The sequence below is a fragment of the Cydia pomonella genome, chromosome 16, assembly GCF_033807575.1.
Source record: "Cydia pomonella isolate Wapato2018A chromosome 16, ilCydPomo1, whole genome shotgun sequence".
NCBI lineage: Eukaryota > Metazoa > Arthropoda > Insecta > Lepidoptera > Tortricidae > Cydia > Cydia pomonella.
The window spans coordinates 17,511,305-17,534,007 of record NC_084718.1 but is presented as its reverse complement, the minus strand read 5'-3'; the positions used below and the strand labels follow the sequence as shown (position 1 = coordinate 17,534,007).

The window sequence follows — 22,703 nt, the reverse complement described above, 5'->3', positions numbered from 1 at the left end:
GACCCTAAAAATATGAAAAAAATCGTCAAACAAAAGCTTAATAAATAAATACTTTTAATAAAAACTATACCGAAAATGATCGGTTTAGTCGCTTTTGGGTTGTTGCAAAAATCTTCTCTTCTTACTAAAAAGACGTACAAAGCGCTGCAAAGGATACTCCCTTATGCTTGTAATGTAATGTAAAAAATACTTACTAATAGACCCCGTTTGGCCTTTTTTGACTGAATAGTAATAATAATAAATATAAAAAAAAAACCAACGGAGCCTCTACACAAGAGATGTTTTTTTTTGTCTGTAGTTCGTGTCATCTACGAAGATGCGCCCCACTCCTCCTCCCAATCGCCTATAGTACTTACAAGTGTGGGGTGCACCCTTTTACTAGTATAGTACTCTGTCTATACACATTAATTAGTAGACATAACTACTACATTGCCAAAAAGTGGCAGATTTGTACTATAAGCGATTAGGAAGAAGAGCGGGGCACGTCTATGTGGATGACAGGAATATGACGTCATTTAAAATCCGAATTATTTTCCTTATTTATTTATTTTAAGAAATTCCGATTTATTTGATTATATTTTTTTTTATTTAGCCATTTTAAAAGAGCCTAATTTTGATGAAGTTGTGTTATTTTATCACAGTTCCTTTCTTCTATATAGGTTTCCTCCTTACCTTCGGTGTTCATGATCAGATGTGGTCGATTTTGGCAAATTTTGACAAATGGTAAAAAAAATAGTTTGCAGATGGTTTGCAGATTTTGAAAACAACTTACAAGTATTGCAAGTTAAATAAAAGTATGTAGGGATACTGTTCAACAACATCAGTTTAATAAAAGCTTGTAAAAATAGGTGAAAAGTGAGTCGGACCTAAGAAGTGGGAACTAATGGCTAAGTGAGTCAAAAAACAAGCCCAAAGGCTGAGCCCCACTAGCTGAATATCCGGACCACCCGATTTCGTAGTCTTCCCGTGCGAAGCTGAAGGCCAAGCTGCAGGAAAGCAGAGCCTAGAATGAAACCAATGCCATAGTGTGAACGAGGCCGTAGGCCGAGCTCCGTATAAGGGCGGAGGCCCAGAGCGTTCTATCGCGGCGCGCCACCATGCAAAGGCTGAAATTGACTGAATTGTAGGAGAACAGAGTTTGGAATTGAACCATGTGGTCTCGGCTCGCCTGATGCTCGGCCTTACTTCTTGCTCGAAAGTGCGACTTGCTGGTATGCTTTGGGTATCGGGCCCTATGTAGGACTTTACATCCGGCCTATGCGAATGCAAAGCCCTGCATAGGGGCCCCGCTGTTTTCTTTTTATAACATTTTGACAACTAGATCATATGTATCAGGGCTTTGCAGCAACTCTGCATATTTTGGGCGCCCGGCATGCCGTAGAGGAGCGCGTCCTTTGGCCTACTAAGTACGGGCTCAAAGTTGATCATATTAGGCATTAGCTGTAAGGTGCAATTTGTTATTTGAAATAATAATTAATAAATAAATCATCCTTCCCTGCTTTTCACTAATATCTTTTTAAACACAGTATCTTCTTTTGTTCGTTTCCGAGCTCTGTTTCCTGCAGCTTAGCCATGCATAAAAGTTTTGAGACACTACACCTACGGTTTAATGCTAATAAACTCTGTTCTTGGTCTTTGCGTAAGCCTAAAAATTCTTTAAATTTGGTATCGTCATAAATAAAAACAGACAGGAATTGATCGATTGATTGTTACTGACATACTAAAAAAATACATTGTAAATAAAATGTGGTAGTACAGGATCCGTGGAGTGCGAGTTCTACTTGAACTTGGCCGGTTCCGTGTGCCGAAATCGCATGGTCAGGGTCGGAGCGCGGGGCCCCCCCTAGGCGCGGGGCCCTTAGCATATGCTTTTTCTGCTGTTCGGTTAATCCGCCACTGCAGCCAGATAGTCTTACGAAACCCTTCAAAGCGTTTCCGTGCTCAGGTATTAATGCTCCTCGATTATTATTATAAATTAAATGCGGTACAATCAGTCCCACTTCCTTTGCCGCGCCGCTGCGTCCAATCGCATCATTACACCAACATAAACTGTATACATTTCAAAGGAAAACCGCCTCTACTACCAAGAGGTTAATACTCTTAAAAACTGCAAGATTATCTTCGCTTTTAACTCCGAATCCCATCATTCTACACAGATAAACTTGCGTAAAACAATCGAAAAACAACTTTAAGTCGACCACGCAGAAGCTGTTTCCGAAGAAGTAATAAGTTGGTTGTGAGCTTCTATCAGAGATCGGTCACGAGAGTCCGATTATTATCAATTAGGTTCGCTCTCTGCCGCGACCGGTTCGGGAGATCTACAAAAGATAGGGCTGGATATTACCAAGTATTACCAACATAATGGCAACACCGATTTGTCACGGTGAAGTTTTTGTGATGGCTAACAACCCTGTGGCCGTATCCAATCCACGAAGTCTCAATGACAGCCTGGGATAAGATATCATATATTTTGTGACAGGAGGTGGTTTCACCAGCTAAAGTTTCCTATATGACAAAGTTTTTATGAGGAATTATGCTTTACGAATATCATCTTCAGCATAAATCTTGGCATCTGCCGACGGTCGAATTTGTGACATTGACATAATTATAACGCCCATAAAGGTAGAAATATCGGCTAGAATTCTGGAGAGGATGAAATTAGGTCTGAGGAGAACCTTGAAGAATATCAGGAATAGTCTTGCCAACGCCCATAAAGATAGAAATATCGGCTAGAATTCTGGAGAGGTTGAAAGACCGCGAATACCTTCCTTGAGGAATATCAGGAATAGTCTTGCCAAGAGAGATCTAATCATCCAGTGTCTAAACATCTAAATTGGCCGAATGTCAAATGGAATCGCAGTCCGACTTAAATTGAATCGAATACTACCTGCGGCTGAATGGACGCCTTGATCTAAAGAGCCAACCCGTTAGCCGCGAACGTTGAGAGCCCGTAACATCTCTAATGTCTGTTCTTTAGCACTCAGTGCATCTAGGTTGGAACTAGTTTCACTATACCCGTAAAAGGAGTTCGCCGGCGGCCGCGAAATTTTGAGAAACCACGTTAAATGGACGTTCACCTGTCAAACGGAACTTTAAATGTGTGGTGTTTGTCACATGTTTGTGAAGAAACTTGTAAAGTTTCTGTAGACTTGAATAATAAGCGTCTTTAAATGAAGGATGTCTAATTTCTAGAGATCTTTTGTTTAATTTTGGTTCATCTTTCCCATTATTCCCACGTAAACCACACTTTTATAGATTTTATGATAATTGTAAGGACTCGAATTTGGGGAAAGGCGGAAGGCCTAGAAAATGAATGAATGAATGAATATATTTGTAAAAAAAATTAAAAATGGATGTACATAAATGATTTATTCTATAGACAGTCTCCATTTTTAGCCTAAGAACATAGTTTCTACATATCTAGGTAAGTAGGTAGGTACCTATTTACTAGGTACTTCCCAAATCGCAGGCAAAATGTTCTTTTAGTGAAACTACCTTTCGCTTCAGGTTGCAGAGATACATATCAGAAGTTATAGAAAATTGCAGGAAACAATCTTGGTATTCCAAAAATTGTAAAGCTTTCGTCATGATATCTTAAATTCAAGCTTAGGTGGGTGAAACTACGAACCGAACGAAGTATTATTAAAGCTATACGTAATCTTCATAAAAATTTAGTTACTTTTAATGCTTCTTAATCTCATAACAGTTACAGCATAACTTGAGTTTTCGTAATTCCACATTTGGGCTATAAAATGATTTACCGCCGTGCGTGTCGGATCAGGAATCGAACCCGTCTAATTGGGCTGCATTCCTCACCTCCCACCCTTCAGACATTGAAGCTCAACTTGGAAAACTACTGCAATTAAATTTGAACTTAGTAATTAAACAGATATGGTTCAAAGTCGTAAAGTATCAATGAGTGAGATGTGTCACTTTGGAGTTAGATTATTGTACAAGGGTATTCCGATCCCTTAACGCGGGTAAGTAGATGATATAAGGGTACCAGACCAGTATATGAGGACTGTCCTCCGATAAATCCATAGATCACACTACTAGATGGACAATACATAAAAGAAAACTCGCTGTCACCCACAACACATCAAGGCTATAGCGTAAAAGCTCACTTTTTTATGATATAGGAGTAAGAGGCAAACGACCAGACGAATCGCCTGATGGTAAGCCATTACCGTGCCATTGCCCATGGCCACCTGCAACACCAGAGGGGTTGGAAATGCGTTGCTACTAAAATAGCTCCATATGTACTGTAAAAATTGTTAAATTACAATTCGGCCAAGCAAGATACATATTATTATCCCAAGTTACGGATCTAGTTACATTAAAGCGTGAGGCGAAAGCTCTGTAAGCGATAGGAATAAGGGATAACAGGCCAGAATTCTTAGGACGGGATGACCATGCCATTTCGTTTATATAATAGAGGCAGAACGGGGAATGAGGCCAGTGGAGATGTGTTCGATTTTGCCGGAGAACGGACAAGGATCAGGTAATGGTGTCTGAATAAATGTCTATTCTATTCATGTTCTTTGTTCGTTGACTGGTCTAGCTTACCGGTACATTTGTTACACACCTATGATATCTATAAAACTAAGTACTTAAAGTTTCCAAAGCTATTCAATGTTTCGGGAAAGTATTATAAGTATCAATGTCAACTTTTTAGAATCATATTTGAGAGTTCTCCAACGGTATTTTCGACTCTTGCCTAGTGGGTAGTGACCCTGCCTATGAGGCTGATGGTCCCGGGTTCAAATCCTGGTAAGGGCATTTATTCGTGTGATGAGCATGAATATTTGTTCCTGAGTCATGGTTGTTTTATATGTATTTGAGTATTTATAAATATTTATATATTATATATATCGTTGTCTAAGTGCCTTATTGAGCTTACTGTGGGACTTAGTCAATTTGTGTAATAAGTGTTCTATAATATTTATATATGAGTCCTATGATACATTTTATAATTGCCATGAGTTGTTCTTAAAACAAATCGAAGCTTAAGTATTATGTACGTCCGCGTACATAAGTACAACTATGATATTAACATATGTCTCATTAAATCTAGTCTTCGAAACATCATTAATCATTATTATTAAGGAACTCATTGACATCATAAATACAAAAACCGATCACCAAATATCATACCGCAATCGATTAAAACAAAACACAATTAATATTCGCTCGATTAGCCGATTCACAATTAAAAATGCAAATGCTAAGTTTAAGTACCATACTCCATTCATATCAATGCGATTTAAATCTTAATACGATTCATTTAAGTCTAAATTACTGTAAGTCACATGTCATTAGGGAATGTGAACCACTTGAAATAGACACATGGATCAAGCGAAAATGATATTTATGTGAATGTATTATAACGTTATCTGGTAGATGCAGATAAGTTGGTAGATCGCGATCGCATCGATGCATCGGGTCGATGTACGCGCATGGCAATAAAACAAAATGTGGTCACAGTACACAGATTTTAGATGATTACAATTGTCCTATCGGACGCCCTAGGTATTGATGGAGCGACACGGTGGAGGCGGATCTGCGCGAACTTCGAGTCAACAATCGCACAGGACCGAGAAAAATGGTGCTGCCTTGTGTCGGAGACCAAGTCTCATTTCAGGTCGCTGAGCCAACGAAGTAAATACAATTGTCCTTCCACACGTGGCTGTTGGCTAGACAAAAACAGCTTTGGGTAGAGAAAAAAGACGGTCTGAAGAATCTGAACTTTAGGTGTTTTTTTATCGTTAAAAAGGGCAGAAAGGTTTCATAGTGGACTGAAATTACAGAAAATATGAAAACAACTCCTAATATGTGGGGGTTCAACAGGCCTATGCTTATTGTCTCAAGTAATTTTAAAAGGCTGTTGTTTGATGTTTCTTTTAAAACTTTTACTTGAGTTCGGGCCAATTGACTGTGTAATTTGTGTACCTAAATATTCATTTAACTGGACATTGGTTTACTTTACTATGACCGCACTGTAACTTATTTTTGTAGTCCTACTACTGTAGAATAGCGTAAATTGAAAAAGGCTAAATAAACTTCAAAATTCAAGTAGCATACATACACACAAGTTTAAAACCAGTGATGTAGTGTAACGTAAAATACCACGCATTTTTGCACACACGTACTGTTCGCAAAACGGCCACTGCGACCGCACAAGCGCAAGCGCATCGTGCGGTAATCGCACCGCTTTGATCTTGCCGCCACCCCCTCCCCGCTGCACTCCCCCCACTTTATGGCATCTAATTGTGGCAGTTAACGGCGCAATTACAATGCAATTAGAGAACGTCTCGCATACTGCGGCGTCCGAATGAGATACATAACTATACGTACATAGTAAAAACTTGTATTGTTTCTTTGTTTAATTGGCGTCGTAATTATTTGTAATTAATTGAAAAAAAGCTCTTGTCAAGGCTGATGTATGAACTGTAAAGTACTTTATAGGCAGCTGGTACTGTCGCGAGCTAAAGTTAAAATTTACATAGGTAATAAGAGGAATGTCTTTTAAAAAGAACTTTTCATAGAGAAATAAGCTTTTTTGAAAAAGACTTTCCTCATAAGCATATTATTTTGGTCACCTTGACATTTTCTCCCTAAGGCCATATGATATGCACTAAAATAACGTGTAATGAGTACTATTAAACACCTATAATTTAGGCGTGACTTGTCATAAAGAAGAAAGACGCTTTTTCATGCCGCGATACCTGCCGACCGCATCCTACGGCATAAGATAATTAAACTTTAAAAGTCGAGTTGAAAGATGGCGCTTGCGCCGCGGGCTCGGCCGGCGGAACTCACAAATTGCCCCTCCTAATTACCCCAGGTAGGCGGTCGCACAAAGTCGAACGATTTTTTATTCCAAGTGCTAAGTTATTCAAAGATGTAGCTATAAATTTATATCGACGGTTCATCGTAAATCTAGAATTATGAAAGTTTTTGAGTAATAAAATTATGGCAGAAGAAATCAAAGTATACCTAGTAATGTATTAATGATTTGAATGTTTTTTTTAAAGTGACGTATCAGTAAACTAGGATCCACAGAAGAACTTACGCGTATCGAATTGACAATGCCATGACAATTTCATTTAGTTCACCAACATCGTTCAATACAACGCGCAGGCCCTCGGAACAAATCAACATTTCCGTGATGAAAATTACCGTAAAGCTGCTGCAACTCAACAATAGGACAGAGATTACCCTCCACGATGACTTCAAGCATGACTTAACAAAGCTAAAAACTTTCATCCGAAACACCGGGCCCTATTATGGCCGCCGTATAATCCCCATACCTGCGCTAATGATAGGGTGCTTCAAAGAATACGGACTTCTCAATAACACCTCAGATGTACCCGGGCCCAAAAAAGCCGGGCAATTTTGACACAATGCTCAAAGACGCCGACAATTGGGGAAATGGGTTATCAAGTCTTATCTCGTTGCGTTGGAGTTTATTATTTTATGCCCAAGTTTACGACGGACGTGATAAGTCTAGAATACTTTTTTTAAACATTCAACAAAGGTCAAGGATAATTGCTGCAACTGCGGGGAATGAGGTAAAATTCAAGGTATTGTCGAGGAATTCCTTCTTTAAAGCCGACTTCACACTTGGTGCAATCGCCTTAGGGAACGGAAAGATAGGCCTTATTTGACCGGTTTTTATAACTAAATAACTCACATTCTGACATTTTAGCGCTGGGTTATTCTTAAACAGCCGAGTTCTGTTGGCCAATTGGTAGAGTGGTGCTAATGGCGCTCAGGTGTGGGTGTCCTGGCACTTGCCGCCACCTCTAAGAGGAGCTAAAAGCCGGCCTTTGTTGGCTTTGCATCGTATTTGCTCTGGATTTAGATCATATGTCTCGCAATATCCGGAAAGTTAAGTCAATTTTGCATATGGTCGTAAATATTTAAGTGCCTACTTACACTAAGTATCTTTAATAAGTACCTAATTAAATATCAGAGTTTCCTAAAATCATTGAACCCGTTAAGTTATTCTGAACAGTAAAGTTAAATTTATAGCCTGAGTAATAAAACCAAATTAAATCAAGTGTAATCGCAATGAAAGTCTAAAAGCTATAAAAAAGGGAATGTACTTTTAAATGTCAAGTAAAAGAGCGGTGTCCATGCGAGACTTTAATTAAGAAATACCATTAAGCGATACAGAAAATTTATCTGTCCATGAATTGGGTTCGATTGCCCAATCTAGAGGTGAACGCCCGCGCAGTGACGATGCAGCAAAATCAGATGGAACTTTTCGTGAATGGACCATCCCACTAGAACAAATGGACCCGATGCTACGCCCGATAAGACCAGTTTGAAGGACTCTGTACTACTTTTATTCTTCTCTAATTCTACAACATTGAACCCAAAGTAGATTGTAATTCAGACTACTTTGAACTAACACGATCAAGATGTATTTTTACTGTTCTACGTCGTGTTTGAAGATGAAAATATGATTTAAAAACGTGAGTCAGATTAAGTTTTACTGTAAAAATATGACCCCGTTTTTCAAAAGTAGACGGAGACTATCACAATAGTCGTCAAACATAATCAGATGGCGATTACAAATAACTTCATTAGTAATTAGAAACGTATAAACAAACGTCACCGTGGAACGAATCGATGTTTACATGTACAGCGAAATTCATATAAGCGAAGTAATCGGAGATACGCGTAAAAGCGATGCCGACGATAGAGCGGCATTAACCGATACACATCGGCACTTAAGGCAAGATAGCCGCGATTCGATAAGGGATATAAATAAAAATAAATGCCTGCTCCACGTTATTGGGCTGTAAAGATACCGCTATCGCGATAGTTGTATCAAAGCGTCCGCGTGTTTATTGATTTAATGCAGCTCAGAATAATCCAAATGAATTTGCAACATGAGCGTTTTAATGGATTTTGCTTGTTACAGAAGCCATTAATCAGACTGAAAGCGGCCGTAAGTGCTGATCATGTTTTGATCTATTTCTTTACTAATCGGTGCTTTTAACAGTGTATTTGTGCAAATATCTAATTTTATAAGCATCAAGTAAGTAATAGAAATTGGGAGTGAAAAGGTAACAAAGTCTGACGTGTGATATGTAAGCTCTGCCTGATCGCGAAAGAACTTCGGCCAGGCCATTCCAGATATATAATAATAATAAAAAAATTCAGCCTTTATACTTACGTCCCACTGCTGGGCACAGGCCTCGTCTCATGTACAAGAGGGCTCGGGCTATAGTCCCCACGCTAGCCCAATGCGGATTGGGGACTTCACATACACCTTTGAATTTCTTCGCAGATGTATGCAGGTTTCCTCACGATGTTTTCCTTCACCGAAAAGCTAGTGGTAAATATCATATGACATTTCGTACATAAGTCCCGAAAAACTCATTGGTACGAGCCAGGATTTGAACCCACGACCTCCGGATTGAAAGTCGGACGTCATATCCACTCGGCTACCACCGCGTGCCATTCCAGATATGAGATAAATATATTCAAGGATTTATGAATCTATAGATACTTACTAAACCAAAGGATAAATATATGTGCAACAATTCCAGGGTTGTATTTAAGTTGGTATTGGAGAAGTTAATATCCTGTAATTTACTCTAGCATTTTCTCGATGTTCCTCAAAATGTTGCTTATGGGCATTAGGTATCTCGATCATGTGGCTTAGCAAATATGAGCTGTACAAAAAGGCCTCGATCGGCGCGTTTGATGTGAGATACCTTATCAGCTATCACACACGTCGCCGTGCCTCGGTTATTGTCACGTGGACATTTTTTTAAAGTCACTTTATTTGCCTTTTACGGGTAACTCTCAAGAGTTAGGTAAACAAAATGAGTTGATTCTAATCTACATTTCAAACGGGTAAGCTTTCATGATTTTTATTTATTTTATAAATAAGCAGATTTTCCTTTAACCTTTACTGATATAATAATTTATTTCTACCTAAAGCAAAAAATAGAAAACAACTAAAGAATACAGGGTCGTAGCTAGATTTAAGGGCAGCCGTAATTACAGGTAAGTCGATGGTATTTCTTAAGGAAGGGCAATGAGATTGCTCCATAATCCCCCTCTTCTACCCTAGCTACGGCCTTGAAAGAATAGTTTTACTTCAAGACTTTTAATGTTACTGTTTATTGGATTTCATTATAAACACAGCTAAAATCCAATAATATTATGTGACGACAGGTGACTTACATCACTCTATCACAAAACAACGTTCAGATCAGCGAAACAGAAGCCAAAGTCAACAGACTCCCCCCGGTTACGCTATCTCTATACTCGTGCTAATAAAAATATCTAATCATTGTTTAGTTTTGGTAAACATCACTCTACGGTATTTTGGTTTGTAATGCTACCTACACACGGGCCAATTCGAACGTACACTGATATTAGGATGGCATCTGATGTCATTCAGTTATCGTGCATTTCGCTCGTACTTCCATACATGTATTGGAGCGGGCGAGACGCACGATAACTATATAAAATGATTAAAATAACATTCATTTCATAAAAATAACTACGTAAAATGAGTGTTAAACTTATACTTACTAGTATGCCTACCTCTTAGTAGTACATAGGAGGAGAACTATGAAAGACAAAAAGGTACTTTATACTGAAATAATCACCAGTTCATGTTTGATAAGTAGGCTACCATAAAAAAAACCTTACATCGGATAAACAGTAAAGTATAACTATTCTACAGTTTTTTTTGCTCCATGCATACCCTATTTCCCTTTAACTTTTATAATGTGTTCACAAGGGATTCATTACATACAGACCATAAAATCTATTCCATAATCAACTATAAATCAAATCCCCCTCGTTAAAAGGGCAAGAGTAACATAATACGCTTTCCCCTAAACTTTTAATATCGATTGTCATGTTACCCCTACTTATAAAAACGAGTATATTTTAATATGGTGGTGTATGAAGTGTAGTGTGACCAGTATAGGAAAGAATTGATGCAAATCATGTACCTGCCTCATCTATAAGTTTGACATAAACTACTTTTGCGCTTGATTGTACCTGGCGAAACGTCATCGAAACGTCAGTTGTTGACATTTTTCATCGCACAAATTTGAATTAAAATTATGCATGTCTTTATTGACATACCTACCATTTTATTGTGTTTACTAGAACTTATAAATAGCATTGCATTGAATGTTTGTTCAATTCTCAAATTGACAAAATTATAATGTGAAACAAGCCCATAATACATGTTTTCTAAAGAATTTCAACACAATTACTCCCTATAATATGCTTTTCACACTAAACTATCCAAATATAGTACCTATTACGATTAGGTATTTCAAGAATTACAATATTAATCATCAAATATTTTTCAAAATAACACGATTTGTTAATTAAAAAGTTTTATGTAAATCCTTACCGCTTCCTCTGCTTCCTTCTGATCCCGATGACCCATGAGGTTGGGCATGGCTGTCCAGTTGTACCCCAGATCCTGACACAGCGGCAGTTTGATCCTCTCGCATCTCCCACCTTCCTCTTCCTGGCCCGCAACCAGAGCGGCCAAAAACAACACGCTAATAATCCGAGACATGTTCAACACGACTAAATATCACAACACAGCAACAATTGTCATATTAAAACAGTTTGAAACTTTGTTTATATTCAAACTTCACTCGTAAACATTTTCTTCTATTTTATTACACATAAGCACAAGCGCACTCCACAACGGCTTGCACCGGACTGATTTGAAATTCGTAATTCGAACTCGGCGCCGCGGCGTTCAATCAAAGGCAAAGGAACCAAACCGGTCTGCCGCTACGTTCAGAAACATGCATATGTTCCGATAAAAGGCCTGTCTGAAGTGAACGCATGAACAGGGCATTAAGAAAAGAAAAAAAAACTAATTCGTGTACGGCTCACTGCAATCGGTGGTAGTAATTTACGCTTTCTCTTTCACTCTTAAGGATTTGAGTAGAATGGAAGGATAATATGGAATTAAGTGTATCTGCCCATGGGGTTCAATTTTATTTTATGAAATTGCTGCAATAAAAGTGTGGTAATTGAGAGGTTTAAACCTTTTATTACATGAATTTTGCTGTATTATAGTATCATCGTGAGCCAGACGTTTACGCTTAATAGTTCTTTTTCTTTCTTTCAGTAGAGTAGATAGATACTTGATAAGATAATATTCTTACTCATTTCAGTACTTGATATGTAATTGTACATGTCACATGAATAATGTTTATAACTTAGCTTCAAAAACATTTCAAGACGCTGCTTTTATCTTTCAGTTCGGCATCCCAAGTAGAATACACAATTAGGGCCCTTCATTACATCACTCCAATAACACCTTTAATACAACTCTTCCTTTATCCCATTTTACACCTTATTGGAATTCTTTAAGATCCAAAATTGCCTGCCGCAGTTTCATATCTTTCAAACTTATCAGCGCCAATATAGGAAGAGCTTTCAGTGCAATGGTGAATGTTTGATATTGAAAGGCGTCGGCGGGTCAGGTTAGAGTGGGAGGGTGGTATGAATAGGGCGTTGTGCGAGCGGGACGGGCACAAAGGCGCCGCTGCGCGCGCGCCGGACGCCGCCGGAATGCCTAATTAAGGGCGCATGCGTGGTGGGGTGAGAGGTGTGGAGCAGTGCGCGCGGAAAGCGGGGAAGTATAGGTCCTTCATGATTAAAGGTCATGGATGACTGTGTCCACCGATAAGCACATCCACGTCATTGCTCTAAGTGCTGAAGTTCAGTGCCTTTGGGACCTCCAAATTTTGCTGTGAGCAGGTCTCACATGTGCGGTACAATTCAGCCTCTCTCTTCCCTATCCTGCTTTTTAAGGCTATTTTAAATGTTAAGTAATACATCGTTCTCAAAATGAAGATGCAGAGCCGACCTCATAGTTATGGATTGCTAGTATTGCGTCCTGATACTGTAGCGAAATACATAATAGGTAGGTACTCCATGAAAATCCAAAATATGTATAGTAAGTTCCCATCGCAAGACTCTAAGGATAATGGTCATATAATAATAATAATAAATAAATAAATAAATATTATAGGACATTATTACACAAATTGACTAAGTCCCACAGTAAGCTCAATAAGGCTGGTGTTGAGGGTACTTAGACAACGATATATATAATATATAAATATTTATAAATACTTAAATACATAGAAAACACCCATGACTCAGGAACAAATATCCATGCTTATCACACGAATAAATGCCCTTACCAGGATTTGAACCCGGGACCATCGGCTTCGTAGGCAGGGTCACTACCCACTAGGCCAAACTGGTCGTCAAGAGTCATATGGTCTCTTGGAGTCCATGGTTTGCCTCCTCTGCGAAAATTTGTTTGGTTTTCTCTTCACAACACAAGTTACCTCACAGGTCATATAAATTGGCACATTTATATGATCTAAGTAAATGTAAATTTTGGTAAGAAGGTACGAACACCTTTTACAAAAGTGAAAAAAAAAACTAAAACATCCCTCATTTAACAAATTTTAAAGATAAGTGGATATGCTAACTAATTACCACATAAAAACGATAAGTACTTTGACGAAACAATAATATCTACCACTGATTAGGTGTTCCGGTCCGGTCACAAAGCACAATATCAACTTATCACTCAGAGGGCCTACCACGAACACCGAAGATCGCAAATTACGGGCATCTTTCTTTGTCACTCTAATTACGCCTTAATTGGAGTAAAAGAGAGAAATGCCCGCATTTTGTGAACTACGATGTTCGCGGTAGACCCTCTGAGTCTGGCCTCTGACTTTATCGGCTAAGCGGAAACCACTTTCCTTTAAAATTATTTTTCTAATGATAATTACATCCCTTCTATGAATTTAGTTCAACTTTGAATACAGTGCAATAGGCGTTGCATTTGTATCAACGTTTTAGGAATAGATAAGCATAATTAGTGATAGTTTATTTTTTGGCTTTGATAAATTCAGACTTCAAGTCTATAGAGGCTGAAATCTGTTGCATTAGTTATATAGACAAGACAAGACAAAGCATTTATTGCAATGTTTTGGTACAATACCTCAGGGCCTATTTTAAACTTAAGCTAGTTATTAATAGTAATACCTCTTTATATATCCTTTATGTAAATAAAATCTTTGTTAATTTCTGAAAAAAAAAACAGATTCCAGAATTTATTTAAAACCAGACGCAGCAGATTCGAATTTATCAGAGGCAACAATCACGTTCTGAATTCAGAACACAGTACCCCTAGTGTAACTTTGATCGACATCATAACGTGACGAACGCGTTTGCGTTAAGTCTCATTTTGTATAGGATTTTGAGGTTCCAAAACGTCCCGCTTGGCGCGCTCTTTCGAAATCCAATACAAAATGAGACTAAACGCAAACGCGTACGTCACGTTTGGAAATCGAATTTATTTACACTAGGGGTACTGATGTGTGTTTTTGCCAAAGTCCCTAAGTACCTTTGGTTGGGTAACAGTGGCGATCCGATTGGACTTGGAAGTTGCGAAAGCATTCAGTAATGCGGTGGGGACTATCATTCAAATTAAGAAGGACAGTTAGGAATTTGTATTTCTTATTCAAAGCAGCAGTAACTTTTATTGTGTTTCTTTGAGAGGTGTACACAATAATAGTTCAATGGAGTTTTACCGTCTTCCGATCCCTTCGGCCGCGTACGCAACCAGAGCTTCGTAACCAGATGCGATCGAAAACTATTTCTGCCTTGTACGAAACCGGTTGCGATCAAAAACTAATTCCGTCTTACTAGTTATCAGTTACGATCGAACACTTTTCTTTGTTGTACGAAACCTTTCGACCTTTGATAAAATCAGTTAAGATTATATTTATACACCTTGTTATACAGTATGAGTACTGTACACATTATATATCTAGTCAAAAATCAGAACACAAAAATTGTACCAGCTAACAACAACAACATCGAACGCCCTCCTCTTCTTGTCGTAATAAAATCAATTTCAGCGTTTATATCATTCATTTTTATTACAAAGTACATAGATTATTTGCAGACATGCGAATAATAACTAATGACAGCTAACAATATAATGACATTATCTAGAGTAATCAGATTATTAGAACTCGCTTGAAGTAATGTTTAAGTGGTTAGTGATTTGTTATATTACCCACTGTAAAGGTTTCATATAAGATCTAAATATGTTATATTGAGTTTTGTTAAATCAATAGTTTCCAAAAAATGCACAGGATAAGAAATTATAATGAGTATCATGACAAAATATTTGAAAAAAAAAACCTATAGCTAGATGGCCCAGACATTGGTTTCGTATAAGAACGAGAAGTGTTCGATCGTAACTGGTTACGGGTAAGACGAAATTAGTTTTTGATCGCAACCGGTTTCGTACAAGGCAGAAATAGTTTTCGATCGCATCTGGTTACGAAGCTCTGGTTGCGTACGCGGCCGAAGGGCTTCCGATAACTACCCCTCCAAACATCACAGATGCAATTTGCAATACACTGCGGCTTTTGATCGATCGAATTCGTTGGCTCTACTTAGCCGGCAATTATCTAAAATGCTATTTGTTGCTAGGTACGTCTGTAGAAGCATTAAAACGCTCGCACTGGGTCCCGACCCTTCTTCGGAATCGTAATTAAAACGTCAGATATGGTGGCGCGCGCGCAAAGCGATCGACACATGCAAATACACGCTCAACATGCTATTGTGTCAGTCTGTCTGTTGTCGAGCAAGGTTACCTAAGTATAATACATATACATATACCCATAAACAGTAATACGTCCCATTACTCGGCACATACCTCATGCGCCAGAGGGCATGGGCTATCGTCCCAACGCAGGCCCAATGCGGGTTGGGGACTAAAAATACCTTTTTGATTTCCTCCAATGTTTCCTTCACGGAAAAGCAATCAGTGAAATATGAGAAATATCACATGACATTCCGTACATAAGATACGAAAATCAGTGATATTTCTTCAACAAAAACGTCACTTTTTACACAGACAGATCGGTATCGTATCGCTATGACATTTAAACTATTGTCACATTCTCTTCCTATAAATTCTCCCTAAATAGCCTAGTCTATGTTTTTCCCGGAGTTTTTGCTTTCATTCACATTTATAATACATTTATGGACACATACGAAGTCACAGGCGCAACATAGTCGATAAATTCGCACTATGTATTTTACAATATAAAATCCTCTACTAAACTGATCACTGAATTTTCAACGTAAACACCAAAATGTAAAGTTCACTATAGAACGCAGCTCCTCTTCGCATAACGCTTTTTGGTTGTAGTAGGTATTTTATGAAGGAAGTGCTATTGAAACAATAGAACAGTCATTTTGGCGTGTCCAGATATGGACATGGAATGTATGGGAAGAATAATAATGGGCGGCTCGGCTTTAGATCTTTGCGCTATTCCGATTGCTGGTGCTGGTCAGAATGACATCGTCAACAGTACCTTCACGTCTTAGAACGTTTTCACATAGTCCATTGTGATATCGGATGACGGCGAAGGTATGAGGTAAGGTGGAAATTCAAGGGGCTGCTGGCGGTAAGAGCACCATGTTCCAGACCGGTTCCGGCTTCAGTTTCTGGAAGTCTAAGAACACCACTACAGGCATCAGAATTCAGAAGTCATACTTTTTACTTATTACTTACTCCGTTGGCTCAGCGAACCAAAATGAGACTTGGCTCCGTCACAAGACTCCACTTTTCAAGAAGAGCGCCACTTTTCTCTCTCGACCCAGGTACGCTCTTTTATGTTCCGATCTTCATCCATTTTCTCAAGGTCATACTGCGGTTTAATAAATTATGCATTTAATAATTCATCAACCATAGAGATTCAGGGTTAAAAGCATAGAGTTAAAGAGTTTATACGTACATACATACATACAACTATGGTCTACTACTCGTATGTTGTGTTTCATTTTTACCGTTCTTTTTCTTCCATTTATAAACATAGTTTGCCACATAAGTACGACATTAAAATGATAAGTGCTAATTACAGCCACACTTGCTATAAATATTTGATGTGTAAAAAATACTTTGTCTCTAATTTCCAAAAAAATCCACACTCCATAGCCAAGAATGTTCAATGTTTGATATTTTTGCATAAGAATCTTATTTTTTTTCAATTCAAATATTGATAACGACGATGTGCTTTTATTCCGTGAAACGGAAAACGATTATCAGGCCCGACATCGGGACTACTTCGGGCCATCACACCTGTAAGAAGATATTCGAGTTAACTTTGGACCATAGTAGGGAGTTATTTATTTACGGTACCTTCCTAATGACCTACCTGATACCTTATAATAGTTCAAGGCCGTTTAATTTTGGTACACCGTATACTGTATAAGACTTCAACGCGCGGGTCTTCAACAGCCTAATACAATAGATAAGTAGATACAATTTTGTATGATTTAAGACTCGCGAGTTTCATTACATTGCGGTATTTGATCGGTCGGACGAATTGGATGTTTTGAACCTCAATAGTCCGCAATGTAACTAAAATCGCATGCGAGTTCGCGCGCAGTCTAAATGACCCATTAAACTTGTTTCTTGATATAGAACGTGCTCACAAATGTGCAAGCTGCGGAAAGTTTCAAGAAAGTAGGAAAAGGTCCTCGGGAATTTCACGAATATTTCATATGAAATTAAGGAAACCTTCATCTTGGAAGCGGAAAATTTCGATCCCCATACAAAAATATGACAAGACTGAAATATTCTTTATTCTTTTATAATTGCATACATGTAGTAGGTACAAAAGATATTAAACATTATATTAGGTTCATACATGCTACCCGATTCGGGTGTTTAATAACTACACTAATTACTTATCCTAACATTATACACAAATTATATTTCATTGTGTAAATTTCGCAATTTTGGATTTTTTTGGACGGTACATTTATTTAATTAATAATAGCACTAGTATGTATATGTGCTATTATTAAACCCATTTTTAGGGTTCCGTTGTCAACTAGGAACCCTTATAGTTTCTCCATGTCCGTCTGTCTGTCTGTTCGAGACTTTGTTCCATGATAATTAGTGCTAGAAAGCTGCAATTTAGCCTGGATACCGAAATCAAGCATTGCGACCGAACGGTAAATTAAAAAGTAAAAAAAAAATTTTAGGCCTCCCATACAAAATGATATATTTTTTGCTTTTAACCTAATAGTATGAGGTATCGTTGGATAGATCTTTCAAGACAAATAAGGGTCTTCTTCAACCATTTGTTGATGAAGTGAATAATTTCGGCAAAAATCGTATCGAACGAAAAAAAAATGGTGTCTCCCCTCTCTATCTTTTGAACCATGTGTCCACAAATATGGATATTTTTTTTAAAACAAAAGCTTCAAAAATACTTGCAATGAAAACTATAGTGAACATGATCGGTTCAGCCGTTTTTAAGTTTTTGCAAAAAGTATTCTCTTCTTACTCATAGTAAAAAGACGTGCAAAGCGCTCTGAAGGTACTCCCTTATGCGTGTATATAATGTACATTATACATTATACTTACTAATAGCCCCTATTTAGCCTATTCTGACAGAATGGTAACTACGGAACCCAACAGCTTGGCCCGCCATGCTCTTGGCTGATTTTGATATGGTTTGATATGGTACCCACTCTATTCATGTTTGATGTTTATTTTAAGAAGCATGTTACGTAATTTCCCCGAGCTTTTTAAATGTAATTAATGTTGTATTGTGCAGCAGGAAATCCTGTCCCAAATAAGGACTTCCTGTAAATGCAGTTTGTAATTTAGATATTATGTTCTTGTAAGGTGAGATGGGGTAAGTAAGTAAATATTCTTTACAGTACATATGGTGCTACTTTACCGTACTAGTGCGAAATTTAGCATATTACGTTACTGTGTCGAACATTTAAAGGGCCATATGTATTGTAAAACGTTGTACGATACATGTGCGAATAGGTAATTCGCAACTCGTGTCGATTTAAAACACTCCTTTCGGTCGCGTTTTAATTTATCGCCCCTCGTTTCGAATTTCCTATTTTTCGCACTTGTAAATATGTAGACTATTAAACACAAACAGACATACTGCAACTACTTATATAAGTATTCAAACAATACCTAATACACTAATAAATATACGATATAATATAATATATACACCTATTTATACTTCCATATATACAATATATAAAATGGCAACTTAAGGTAGAGATATAAAGTATAGATTCAGCTGATGATTTTTGAAAATGGGGAGAGATTTAACTAATCTAAGAATGGGGTAAGAATAAAATAGTTTATTTTACTCGAGGCAAAACAAAACATTATGACCATTACACAAATACCCAAGTGTTATTCTTGCCCCGGTGTTTGTCTTACTTCGTCTCACCTTACTTAGGTAGGCCTAAAATGACCATCATCATAACTTATGAGCTTTGCTCTTGTTGGTGGAGTAATCTCCAATCCTTTCTTTTCTAGGTACGTAGACAAGATGCCAATCGTCAACGCTCCGTAGCGAACGAAACGCAATTGAAATTGTAATAGTCATATGCCAGAGATAGTTCAGAGCCGGTAATGGCTATCAATTTTTAGTATGTTATGTTGTTGGGCGTGGTATTACCCCAAATCTGCCGGGAGACAGTGGCGCAGGCCCATCATCTTCAGCGTAATGACGTTATCAAAATGACTCCCTCCTAGTTGCGAATATTACATTAATTATATATTTCATCCATACCCCACACCATTTAGGGCTACCACACACGAGCATCGCCCGAGCGTCGGCGTCTAGTCAACTCTATAGCTGCTGCTTGACGCACCGTTGGCGCAACATCGCAGCGACGCAAATTTCCATAGCACTAACTAGATGCCGACGCTCAAAAGACGCTAGTGTGAGGCGGCCATTACAGTCGCCATCAAATATGTCGGAGCGGCCAAGGTGATCACAAATATCTGAACACGCCTCTATTGTGAAGGCGTTAGAGTGCGTGTTTACATATTTTTGAGAACCTCGGCTGCTCAGATATATCTGATAGCGACCGTATTTCACATAGTTTATGGTGTTGATCGGTGAGAGCCAAATCCCTTTGTAATTGGGTGGATCAGATTTTTGTGTTGTTATTCTGTAACGCCAATAAGGCGACAATAGTAGCGTTGTTTATAAGAATTAGAAGAAATTTTATACTAACGTTCTACTAATATAAGTGACCCATTATGGCAAGGGCTTATCAATAAAAATTAAATTAAATTCATTTTCAGACAATTGATAATCCATATTTATAAAATTAAATAACATTTAAAAAATATAATTGCCATGAAAATATATGTTTGCTTATTTTAAATACCATAAAACCTGGGTGCTTAGAGTAACCCAAGCGACCGTAACCATGACGACGAGTAACAAGAAAAAGTTGATTCACCCAATTAAACAATTGCTCAAGACCAATTCTGGGCAATCTTGTGTACATACAATGGTAACATGTATTCGCAAAACATATTCACGTAATAACTAATCCTAACTAACACTACATTAATGGCGCCCAACAAAAAACAATCCTTGTTATTTGCGAGCTATTTCAACCACCATTAAACTAAAAACCAAAAAGCTAATTGCGCCGGCGGCTGAAGACAAGGAGAAGGTGGAGGGGGGACAATTAAATGAATTTGCCAGGAGGGACAAAAACGAATCAGTTACTGGGAGTCTGGGGTGACCATGTGATGTTTGGACTGCAGGCAAGCTAAAGAACTTATTACAACTTATGAGAAGGGGGAGGGGGGACAATTAAATGAATTTGCCAGGAGGGACAAAAACTGCAGGCAAGCTAAAGAACTTATTACACTTATCCTGCCGTCGGGCGTTACGATCGTGGCGTCGCGTCGGTCGTTCGTATGAACGTCGTGGCCTTGTTTCGATTTATTGTACTATTTATTCTAATTCCATACAGCCTGACCAGTAATATATGATCACGCGCCATATTGCGGAATTTTATTGAAACTAAATTTTTCATACTAAACTTAACTGTCGTCCTATACATGAGAATAACAGCGCCCTCTTGGCAATGGTCATATATTACTTTATTAAATGTAAAACAAGATTGAAAACCTGATTCTTACAGATCCTGGCCTTTTTGGGTTCTTCCAACTCAGAATCAGAACTTTCAAATCAGAATTTTAGAACGGACATTGTGGGACACCTTTTTAAATTGTAGCATAGATGACGATTTTGAACAGGTAGAACGAGCCCAAAAAACTCCAGATTTGTAAGAATCAGGTTTTCAGTTGTTTTTTTAAACGCTCAGGCCTTAAGTGACCTATACAAGCGATGATCCTAAAAGTTTCTTTGCAAGTTGGTCACCTTACTCGCTATAATTTAAACGGAATGTCGGCGCGGGCGCACGCAAAAACTATGACGTGCGCAGCTGAAGAGGCTTTATACTGCGTATTAACCGACCGTTGGTAGACTTTCTCACGTTATAATAAGGTTGACTATTTAGTGGTCAGAGGCCAAAATCTAAATTTCGTTATTTGCCTCTCTATCGCTCTTGCATATTCGAGCGATAAAGATGACGAAGTTTCGATTTTGTGTGCAAGGACGAGCAATTGCATATTTTTGGATGGATCACTGCATTAACGTAAGCTTTAGTCTTCAAGAAAAGAGCGTACCCCCATCATAAAAGCCGATAATGCACTTGCAACCCCTCTGGTTCTGGTGTTGCAGATGTCCATGGGCGACAGTAGTTGCTTCTTACCATCAGGCGATTTGTCAGCTCATTTGCGTCTTATATAATAATATTAAAAAACCTTGAGATTATGTGACGAATACTATGGATAGGTACTTTAAGGATGTAACGAATACTATGCATAATTAAAGCGTGTGTCTAAGCCCTAGACCAATCGATCATTCTACCATCGATCGATTATCGATCGATTGGTGTGTATACCTTTAAGTACTAACCTAGACTCTAGGCAGAGACTATCGATCGACGTTGACTGTTCCATTCTAACCATCGATCGTATGGTGTGGTCCAACTTCCAAGTCGTTCATAATCTGTTCGCGGATGAAATAAATAAATAAATAATAAACATCTACCTATGGAGTCATGTATACAGTATAGCAAATTAAGTAGAATATACATGGGTAAAATTTATAATTGAAAAATAATAAAATTCGGCATATAGGTGAGGTGTCATCACTTCATCACTCATCAGTCTCATCACTGACATCATTCCAATACGGTACGATACTAGTCCTAAATATATATATCGCATTGAGTGTCATGCGCATTACCTAGGGTCATATTTATACTTTTCTGAATTTAGAGTTACTTTTGTCAGCTCTAAAACTCACTGTTATACTTAATTAGTTTGTAGAATAAATCATATTTTTGGTACTATCGGTCGTCGGACCAGGAACCAAACAAGACTGCTAAAATATCATAACCCTTCTTATTAGCTTTGCCTTAGACTTAGAAAGCGGGGTAATTTTGACTTCATACTTAAGCAATACTTACGCACCTGCAACGCTTACCAAGACATCTTGCTTTTACTACAGTAGTAGAAAGTGCTAGTTTAATATAATGCTTTAATTTAATTTAAAAATTGTTGAAATTGTATTATAAAATTGTAACATTACGCTTGTAATCTGGAAAGAACTAGCCATTGAGACACAGGGAAACCTACTTTGAGAGCCAAGTACCAATTTTATGTAATATAACTGTAAGTTGCAATAAAGATTATGTTATTAAAAAGATATTTG

The 22,703-nt window shown here is 38.0% G+C and overlaps 1 protein-coding gene across 1 annotated transcript in view; it reads right to left on the bottom strand.

Annotated features, from left to right (window-relative positions):
* Positions 1-11,886, bottom strand: part of LOC133526390 (frizzled-10-like) — a 32,934-nt gene extending 21,048 nt beyond the window's left edge. The window contains exon 1 of the mRNA XM_061863001.1: positions 11,402-11,886. Coding sequence (XP_061718985.1) covers positions 11,402-11,572 — 171 coding nt within the window. The 5' untranslated portion in view covers positions 11,573-11,886. The remainder of the gene's footprint in view (positions 1-11,401) is intronic.
* Positions 11,887-22,703: the final 10,817 nt, after the last annotated feature.